Source organism: Solanum pennellii, chromosome 10 (genome assembly GCF_001406875.1).
Source record: "Solanum pennellii chromosome 10, SPENNV200".
In the NCBI taxonomy this organism is placed as follows: domain Eukaryota; kingdom Viridiplantae; phylum Streptophyta; class Magnoliopsida; order Solanales; family Solanaceae; genus Solanum; species Solanum pennellii.
In genome coordinates, this window is record NC_028646.1 from 82,444,972 (window position 1) to 82,455,680 (window position 10,709).

At 31.2% G+C, this 10,709-nt stretch overlaps 2 protein-coding genes across 2 annotated transcripts; both read right to left on the minus strand.

Moving 5' to 3' along the window:
• Nucleotides 1-304: 304 nt before the first annotated feature.
• LOC107001669 (universal stress protein PHOS32-like) lies at nucleotides 305-1,902 on the minus strand. Its single transcript, XM_015199631.2, has 4 exons — nucleotides 1,555-1,902; nucleotides 987-1,099; nucleotides 732-850; nucleotides 305-553 (listed from the first exon to the last, which is right to left on the minus strand). Exons 1-4 carry the CDS (start codon nucleotides 1,730-1,732, stop codon nucleotides 463-465), a joined length of 501 nt encoding a protein of 166 aa, XP_015055117.1. The 5' UTR covers nucleotides 1,733-1,902; the 3' UTR covers nucleotides 305-462.
• A 5,743-nt stretch (nucleotides 1,903-7,645) lies between these two features.
• LOC107001809 (18.1 kDa class I heat shock protein-like) lies at nucleotides 7,646-8,639 on the minus strand. Its single transcript, XM_015199771.2, has one exon. The coding sequence runs from the start codon at nucleotides 8,561-8,563 to the stop codon at nucleotides 7,859-7,861; it is 705 nt and encodes a 234-aa protein (XP_015055257.1). The 5' UTR covers nucleotides 8,564-8,639; the 3' UTR covers nucleotides 7,646-7,858.
• Nucleotides 8,640-10,709: the final 2,070 nt, after the last annotated feature.

The window sequence follows — 10,709 nt, forward strand, 5'->3', positions numbered from 1 at the left end:
CAAGACCTTGTCTATGCATACGATTGGCCATCACGGCTTGTCCGACCCATTTTGAAGGTTTTCACTCCATTTATCCCCAGATAGATGTAATTGGGTGTATCTGGACGCACCAGAATCTAGTAAAGATTCATAATATTATAAATTAATATGTATCTAAGTAATTAGTTCCTAAACCAGTGAGATTTCGATAAGCTAGGATTGTTGGGACACTACAATGGATTTTGCAAGTAATTCACACACAACATAGAATTAATTACTAAGAAGTTCATTTTACCTGCCCTACATTTCAATATCAGTAAACCTATAATAACTTGCTATAACCAGTTAGCAATTATATTATTCCGATAATGTAAAAGTTCTTTATATTATATTGTATGTGGGTGTATAGATCTTGAATCTCCAATAGTAAAAGAGTGTAAAAACATTCTTATTGAATGAACATGTTGGAGGAATTAGTTGTGATCAATGCTTGTGGAAATCAGGATCCTTAACTATAGTCACAGGACAAGCTGCATTGTTCAATACATAATTTGTTACACTTCCCAACATTATCCTGTTTCAAAAAATAAAAATATCCAAAAGTTAATGAAGTACTTATATTGAATATAAATATAAAAACCAACATGCATAGGGAATAATTTTCTAATTTTTTGGTAATTTATTGCTAAATAGAATTAGTAATAGATTTTACTATTTAACTATAGAAAATACTTAATAATGATAGAAAGTACCTTTGGATAGCACTTAGGCCTCTGCTACCCATGACCAAAGAATCCAACCTGAGATCTTCAATAGAGTCACATACTTTCTCTCTTGCATCTCCCCAATACACTTTTGCCACAATGTTTATCTGTACGACAAATTGAATTAGCATGAGATTTTTATTATTTAGATACGAGATTTTATCTGTCATTAATTTCTTCTGTATATGATTAGAGTTATAAGAAAAAATAGACAACTAATTAATAGATGCAAAATAAATGTACCTGTTTCTGCTTAGTAGCTGCATCAAGTAAATCAACAACTTGGACATCAGTCTTTTTGATATCATAATACTTCATCACTTCTGGATCTCTAAACTCCACCCATGGAATCAGAGCTAACAAAATAAATTAAAACCGCATCATAAAGTGAAAAAACAAAAACAAAAATAATTTAATATCAAATGACAATATAAAAGAAATTTTTACTCCATCACATCACCTAAATGATACAAAACAAAAAGTGATCTAAATATAACTATAAGCACATAATTAAACTAGTTACCTAAAATACTATAACTAGTGGGGAAGTCATAAATTCAGATAAGGTGAAAAATATTAGGGTATCACACCTATCCCTAGGATATCTACTTATGAGGAAAGATTATTTTTAATATTCAAATTCAAATTCTAAGATTTCATATGAAATAAAAGAAAAGATATTTTTACTTTATTTGTGCAACACATTACTAATGTTAGGGCAAGGGAATTCAATTGATGAACTTAACCCTTGACCCTCGTTAGCGTATATATAACAGATTAAATTATAGTGATAATCAAGGAAGGTACTTACGTGAACCAGTTTTTGCCCAGAGCTGGTCACGGGACTCATTGAGTGTGTGAGTTTTGATGTGAATTAAATAAACTGTGTCACCTTTTTCAGCCAAATTTTCAACTGTCCATTTCAATGCTTCCTTGCTACTCCTTGAAAAATCCACTGCCACACCAATTGTTTTTTCCTTATTCCCCATTTCTTTTTTTCTTGTCAAAACTAAAAAAATAATTCAAGGAAATGGTCTTTTTTTTTTGTATATATTTTCTTTTCTCTAATTTTGATTTGAAGTAGAGGTGTTACGTGAATAATGGAAGATTAAAAGTATAGAAATTTGATCCATTATTTTCGTTTTTTGGTCTTCTCTTTTATTTTCATGATTTATGGGTGAAATGGGGAAAAAAAAAAGAAGAATGGAAAACGTCAACACAAATATTTGCATCGAGTGTATATATATATTGTATACTTTATACAACTAAATCTCACTAGTTTAAGATCAAATGATACATACATTCTAATTTGCGATATGAGAATTTTCACAAATAGCAAACATAAAATTCATATTTGTATGTTATAGCAAAGTTTGTATAATTGCACTCCATAGCAAATATACAAATGTATAATTCGCTATACATATACAATTAAAGCGAATTGTTGTTTACATCCCTACTCTGTCAAAATAGGGGGAAACGTCACGGCAACTCGAAAATAATTAATTGATTCAATTTTAGTGAATTTTAAGAATAAACGAGTTTTAAAAAGAGTCGCCACCTAATTTTTAGGAAAACTAGGAAACCAATTATTAATCTACGAAACCAATTGATTCTAGGTAAGGGGTTCAAGTTATTCCGAAGGGAAGGGGTTAGGCACCCTTCGAAATCCACAATTGTGGTTCCCGACTGAATTCATTTTTTTCAAATTGAGGAAGAATATAAAATAATGTACAGATATAATAAACATGTAATATACACAACAAAATAAAATAATAATCGGCCTAAGGTTTGCCTATCGTCAATATTCACAAGATAATGAAATTAAAAGTATGATTCGAACTTCATTCGAATAATTTCAAGGAGAAGCACCTCCGTGTACCTGTAAAAACACTTAGTAAAAGAGTTAGTGCCAAATAAATACAAATAAAAATGAAAAACTCAAATAATAACTTAAAAATAAAAATCCGTCTTATTAACATGGGAGACCTTGGAAATCGACGGTAATTTCTTCATCGGCCAAAATTTAACAATAAAAATATTAACTTGATTAAATTTTCCGTCTTTTAAAATGGGAAGGCCTCCAAAACCGACGGAGAGTTTTTTCATTGGCCATTTAACAATTTATAATATAAACTTGATTAAATTTTCCGTCTTTTAAAATGGGAAGGCCTCCAAAACCGACGGAGAGTTTTTTCATTGGCCCTTTAACAAATATATTTAATATAACTTGAACATCAACAAAACATAACAAACTTATCCCAAGAGAATATGTAAAATAACAACCAAACTAAAACAACATAATTAGAAATGAAAACAACAATAACGTAATATATAAAAATAAAAATAACATTAAAATAGAATAATAACAAAACCCTGAAAAGTTAAGATAGCAAATAGTTGACTAACAATTTTAAAATAATAATAATAATAAATAAATAAACATCAAATCGTAAAATAATGCTAATATTAAAACTACAATAAACACAAATATTAATTGACTTTTAGAACTACATTAAACTAAAAAAAAATAGCTGGGAATTAAATAAAACAAGGCTAAGAAAAAAAATTTACCTGGTTCTGGGCGGCGAACCGGAACTACGAGTTTGAAGGAGACGACTCCACCTCCTCAACTCGAAAAACCACAAAAACACTTTAAAATTTTTGAACTATGGAACCAAGAATTCTCAAAATTTTATGAGTATTCTTTTGTTTTCCCCTCTAAATCCTCCCCTAAAAATAGTGAATGAAGTGGACTTATATAGAAACCCAACTATTGCAAAAATTGAAAATTGTTTCAGAGACAATGTGGGAAAGGCAGATTTTTTTTATTTTTTTTTTATTTGACTCAAAATGTATGAATTTTAAAATCATCGGACCAAAATTTGCTATTAAATAAATAAAGCTTCAAAATCACGAATTTTTAAAATGTTAGGCCAAAATTGGGTGTCAACAATTGTATAAAACGAAGCGTATAAACGAGAAAGAGAAAGAGACTTGGGTAGACAATTGTATAAAACAAAGTGTATAAAACGAATTGTATAATTATAAGTGTATAGAACGATTATATACAATTTGAATTTGTATAAAATGAGAAAGAGAGAAAGACAAAAGAGACTTGGGCAGGGAATATACAATTGAATCGAATTGTTTAAAACGAGAAAGAGAGAAATTATATTCAATTTGAATTTGTAGAAAACGATAAAGAGAGAAAGACAAAAAAAAACTAGACAGGGAGTATTTTTATTGTATAATTATAACTGTATAGGACGAAAATATATGTATTTGAATGTGTATATACAATTTTCTCTCGCTTTATACAAACAGAAACACAATTTATACATTTCGTTTCTGTTTGTATAATCGAGAGAGGCGTGGATGGTGAGCGAGATTAGGGAGAGTGGCAAGCGAGATCTGGGAGAGGGAGAGAGAGAAATAAAAATATATGTATTTATTTTCCTCTCGCTTTATACAAATCGAAACATATTTTATACACTTGTGTTTGTATAAAAGTGAGAGGAAGTGAGCGAGAGATGGAGCGAGAGAGGAGAGTGGCGAGCGAGAGTTTATGGGAGAGAGGTGACTGACAAACAATTTGCTATTGGACACAACTAAATCAAAGGGTGGTTATAGCAATTAATTATATTTATTAGTTTGTCATTATATATAAATTTTCCTTTGCGATATGATGTGTTTTTTTTAATTTTGATGCGTTTAGATATATTTAGATATATATAGATACGTGTATCGGGATATACAAGATTATGTGTAATTTGTTCTATCCAAATGGATTTGCATTTATATGTGATACATATTAAATCTCACTCGTTTCTCTCACCTCTCTCATCTCGCTCACCATTTTCATGATCAAACGATCCCCGAAGCATGCATACCCCCATCTCGACGATTTTCGTGTCCTATAGAAAACCATTTTTTGGGTGATCCTGATTTCGACGTCAAAAATGGTAAAAATGTTTGTGGACTTCTGTCAAGACCTTAGATATGCATCCGTTTGGACCTCACGGCCATTCAGACCCATTTTTAAGGTCAAACGAGGCCCAAAGCGCGCATACCCTCCATTTCGACGATTTTCGTGTGCTATAGCAAACCATTTTTTGGGTGATCCGGATTGCGACATCAAAAATGCCAAAAAATTTTGTGGACGTCCGTCAAGACCTTGAATATCCATACGGTTTGCCCCCACGGCCATTCTGACCCATTTTAAAGGTCAAACGAGCCCCGAAGCGCGCATACCCCCCATTTCGACGATTTTTGTGTGCTATAGCAAACCATTTTTGGGGTGATCCGGATTGCGACGTCAAAAATGCCAAAAAATTTTGCGGACGTCCTTCAAGACCTTGGCTATCCATCCGGTTGTCCCTCACGGCCATTTCGACCCATTTTAAAGGTTAAACGAGCCCCGTAGCGCGCATACCCTCCATTTTGACAATTTTCGTGTGCTATAGCAAACCATTTTTCGGGTGATCCGAATTCCGACGTCAAAAATGCCAAAAGTTTTTGTGGACGTCCGTCAAGACCTTGACTATGCATCTGGTTGGCCCTCATGGCCATTCCGACCCATGTTTAAGGTCAAACAAGCCCCGAAGCACGCATACCCCCCATTTCGACAATTTTCGTATGCTATAGCAAACCATTTTTCAGGTGATCTGAATTACGATAAAAAATGATTTGTGGACATCCGTCAAGACCTTGGCTATGCATCCGGTTGTCCCTCACGGCCATTCCGACCCATTTTTAAGGTCAAACGAGCCCCGAAGCGCGCATACTTCCCATTTCGACGATTTTCGTGTGCTATATCAAACTATTTTCTGGATGATCCGAATTGCGATGTCAAAAATGTCAAAATTTTTTGTGGATGTCCGTCAAGACCTTGGCTATGCATCTGGTTGGCCCTCACCGGCATTCCGACCCATTTTCAAGGTCAAATGAGCCCCGAAGCGCATACCTGTCATTTTGCGATTTTCATGTGCTATAGCAAACCATTTTTTGGGTGATCCGGATTCCAACGTCAAAAATGTCAATTTTTTTTGTGGACGTCCCTCAAGACCTTGGCTATGCATCCGGTTGGCCCTTACAGCCATTCCGACCCATTTTCAAGGTCAAACGAGCCCCGAAGCGTAAATAAGAAGAAGAAATTAGAGAGAAGAGAAGACTTATTATTAATGAAGAGGAGCCTCTATTTATAGGGAAAATCTAACTTCGTCCCTAAGTAGGACTTTTAACCATATCCTAAAAGGACTTCACATGATAGACATTCACTATAATACAAATACTTTATAACGGTACACTTTTATTTTAATTAATTATTATGCTTGTAATTTATTTTACGTATTCACTATATTAAAAGTATATTTAAAGATCTTTTTCTTCATATTTGTTTTAAATATTAATTACTTAATCATTAAATGATTTTCTTATATCTAAAAAATTAAACATTAATTTTAAGAGCCCGTGCAAAATTTAGATTGAATAATTAATAATAAATGTATGAAGTATTTGATCCGAGTGTATTATATTATTTATTCTTATACAAGCCTAGGGGCCGAAGATACCTGGTTCAACGAGTATTTAATTTGTTAGAATATTATATATACTAATATAAATAGGATAAAAATAATTTATATTTACTGAATTACCTTATTAATGTAATAAAACCTTCTAGAATAATAATATTTGGCAGAATGTTTAGATTTAGGGAATATCTTTACTTTGGTAACTTGTTCCACACTTAACCAGACACTAAATTAACGTCATTCTATTCTTGCACTATAGACTATATCTGATCATGTACTTCTTGATGTTTATATGTACAACGACGGAATGGCCTGCAAGGTCCCGATATTTGTTATGATTTGTAATTTTGATTGTCGTACTTTATGAGGTTTTCATTTCGATATATATATGTTCAAAATGTTTTATTTTGAACTTCATGAATTAGGCAAAATAAAAAAAAATATAAAAGTTGTTGTCGAGTAATAAATACTCTTATATATGTAGTCATTTGTTAGTGAATGTTTTACTTTTAGTTTGAAATTTTCTAACGCGAAATCAAATTTAATTAAACCCAATATAATAACATCAGAAAAATACATTAATATTTTCAGTATTTTGCATGATTAATTGTCTTGCTCTATGTATGAAGTTTGGAATGAACCTAATAGTTGGATCCATGAGGAGATAGAAGAAAGTCATTCATTCCGGTCATTGAGTCCAGATTGAGGATTGATTGATTTAAATCAAAGACTTGATTATATATAGGAGAAATGTGTTCTCCTAATACTGCTTTGTGGAAACCTAGAATAGAAGAAAGTCTCTTTAGGATGACTCTATCCTAGCTAGACCGAATTCCAACTACTTATTATAGAAGACTCAGGCATACTTATTCCCGATATACTTTTCCTAAGTGACATCAGAATACTTTTTCAACTAATTCGAAAGGAGCAATAAATGATAGGTTCACCCCTCACCCTGAAAAATTGGGGAGTTGAGACTTCCCTGCTCTTAATTAGACCCACTGTAAGGCCAATAAGATCAGGAGGAAGGGGATTGAATTCTTCCTGTTATCCGAAGTGACTCTACATGATGTTGACTCTATTACGATACCTCCCATTGTCGCAATAGAAATCGAGTATGGAGGTGACTTCGCTACACTTGTTTATAGTTGGAAATTTCAACTCGAAAGCCCTAGTACTACTGACTTTGCACTAGATTAAATTGAAGCCAGAGAAATTCAAAATATGTGAACTTTCATCGACTTGAGGCAATATATCCAAAGAGCCTACCCTATAATAGATTCAGCTAAAATGCTTGAAAGATTGCTTTCTCAATCATGAATTCAAACTTATTACTACTTGAATCACGAAATGTGCTGGCAAGAGTCATCGAAAAAGGTTGGAGAATATAGATCAGTCCAAGTCCTATATAAATAAAATATTACAACCTTGCACTTCCTTTTATTTTTACACAAGCATACTAAAATATCGACTCCATTAACCTTGCACTTCCTCCTTATTTTAGTCTTATATAAATAAAAAGTGATGTATACCCTCTATTCAACGATAACATTTTTGACACGAAATATAAATATATCTATATCAGAATATTCGAACTGTTCTAACGTGTGATTTCTTGACCGCTCCCTTCTTAGGAATAGTGACAATAAGCACTTCCTTCTCCATTGTTGATATCACTTTATCAACCCCAGCATCCTCAGGCAAATTAAAAACAGTTGAAAACTTGCCAACTTTTTTCTGAAAATGATGCCAATTGTCATATTCTTTTTCTACTATTTTTTTCTCCCCACTAATCTTTAAGACTCTATCATCTTCTACTTGTACCTTCACTTCTTCTTTCTTATATCCATGCAAATTATTGGCTCTAAAAACATATGCCTCTGGGGTTACATTACACTCAAATTGAGCTAAAAATGGAGTAACATGTGGGAATGATAGTGATGGTGCTATGAGAGATCGAGGGGTTTCGAGATAAAATTTATGAGAGGGATCATAAGGATCCTTCTGACCTCGACTTGTTTGGAATTGATGTGTGAATTTTGTTGTTGCTAGTTGATTAAAAAGATTGTGTAGATCTTGATTTCTTGTTGGTGGTGGATAATTATAAAGATCTTTCTCATTACCTCGATTTGGTTTATATTGATGCATTATTGTTGTTGTTGGATCGTAAGAATCAGAACGATTATGATTCTTTTGGAATTGAGGTGTAATTGTTGTTGTTGGCGGAGAATTTTGTACGTGCCGTGAATGGTTTTTGCGACCGTTAAATAGAGGTACTAAAGACATTTTCTTTTGTAGTACACTTAATTTGATTTAGTATAAGATAAATATATTAGAGAGAAAATGAAATGTGATGCAATGAGTTGCTTGCTTATTTAGAGTGTTGAGGAGTGGGGTATGTATTTATAGGGAGGAGTTCTGAGAAATGGAATCTTCTTTGACGTGTATTTGAGAAGATATAATAAAAGGATGGAATATATAGAAACTACGCACCATGTGTAAAATATTTATTTTCTTTCTTAGGTGATACTTTTTGAATTTTAGGATTTAAAAGAAGTTTTGAATCGTCAAATAATTTATGATATTTGTAATACCATTTAGGTAATTTATAAATGTATAAGTTTTATTTTAAAAATTTATATATCTGATGTTTAAATTTACTGTCAAAATTTAACTGTTCGAATTTTGATAATTGAACTATGCCACATAAATTGGGACAAGACAATACTTAATTAGCTAAAAAATAACATATCAAATTATCATGTTTTTCACAAATTTCAAACTTTAACTATCTATTGTTCTTTTTACATACCGTAACTGTTGCTTCCTTTGTATTAAAACAAACCTCAATGCTGAGTTTATCAAATATTTGTTCTTAAAATCGTCAACTGGGTGGGTAGGTCAACTAAGCATCAAAATATGAGTTTTAACACAAAGAAAGTGATAGTTGAGATATAAAACTTATAAAAAAAGTAATAATACTTTAAATAGGTAAATAAAACAATGAATAATTAAAATATAAAACTTATATAAATAAATAAATAAATTAGAATTTAAATATTTTTCTTTTACCATTAACTCAAAAATAAACTACGTTGATAATGTAAGTGTAATAATTATGCATGTCATAACCATATAAAAATTAAAATAAATAACAAGGGAAAAATGAAAGAGAACAAATGCCTTGGATTAATGTGACATATAGCTATCAAATCATTTTAAAATATTCGCATAATTGGAGGTTTCTCCCTGTTGTTAATTTATATGCATGAACCACCTTTTATTCTTAGATACAAATTAATGGAATGTGAAAAAGAAAACTTACCTCTATTATAACTTTGCCTTTTGTAGATTCCGCGTTACCACGTAACATCACAAATCACTTCTCCTTCTTCATCCAATTGAAAATGAAATCTTCATGTTGAATATATATACATTAGTGGCGGAGCTAGGTGGGGTTTATGGATTCAGATAAATTCATTAGCTTTTTTGTAGATTTAGATTTTTTTTATGTATATTAACATGTGAAATCACAAACAAATTAATTTGAAACCCTCAACTCCTAATTTTAGCTCGACCTCTGATATACATACATATATATGTATTGTTTCACTTTGATTGTGTACAAACTTAAAAAAGAGCAAAAAAAGTTATGGTTTAAAATAAAATAATTTATTTTACTACAAACATCTTTGGTATGCATGTTATATTGTTGACTACTGAACTTTTATTTTACTTAATCATATGATTAAAATATTATTGGTATTAGTTTATTGTCATTAAATTTAATATTATTCTAGGTTTCAGAGACCTTTAAAAAAAATATCAATTGCCTCTAAATAAATATATTAGTAGCAATTAAGCTATTGTCGTTTTAATTAATTGATATAAAAGTCATTTTAATTTCTTTACTGTTTCTCTTTGATAAGTTATTTTGATGTAGTATAAATTTTTGACGAATAAATAAACGAGTGTAGTGTAAATATTTTAAAATGTCATTATTTTACACTACTGGTAATTAAGTATGTATTTGAATATGAATCGAGTAATATAGAAAAAGAAGTCAAAAAATAGGACCATATTAGTAATTAAGTACTCCTTTCGTTTTAATTTTTGTGTTGTTGACTCCTTCTACTAACATGTCATTTTTAATAAAAATAGATGTTTTTAAATAGGAAAAATTACACGGATAAGCAAACTTATACTATTTAATTACTCATCATAGCTATAGTTTGTTATAATTACCATTCGCAACTAACATTATACATTAATTACGTTAGCTGACTTCGATTTGTATCATTAGTCATGTTTGTTATGTATAATTCGCCAGGATATACAAATAAATATGTATAATATACAATATTTTAGCCTATATACATATACAATTAACCTCTCTCCCACTCTCTGCCCTCTCTCCTCCCTCTCTCAATCT

Coding starts and splice junctions, on each gene's coding strand:
- LOC107001669 (XM_015199631.2), bottom strand. CDS start 1,732: ATGGGGAATAAGGAAAAAACAATTGGTGTGGCAGTGGATTTTTCAAGG. Junction 851..986: donor CAGCTACTAAGCAGAAACAG/GTACATTTATTT, acceptor TTTGTCGTACAG/ATAAACATTGTGGCAAAAGT. Junction 554..731: donor GGCCTAAGTGCTATCCAAAG/GTACTTTCTATC, acceptor TTTTTGAAACAG/GATAATGTTGGGAAGTGTAA.
- LOC107001809 (XM_015199771.2), bottom strand. CDS start 8,563: ATGTCTTTAGTACCTCTATTTAACGGTCGCAAAAACCATTCACGGCAC.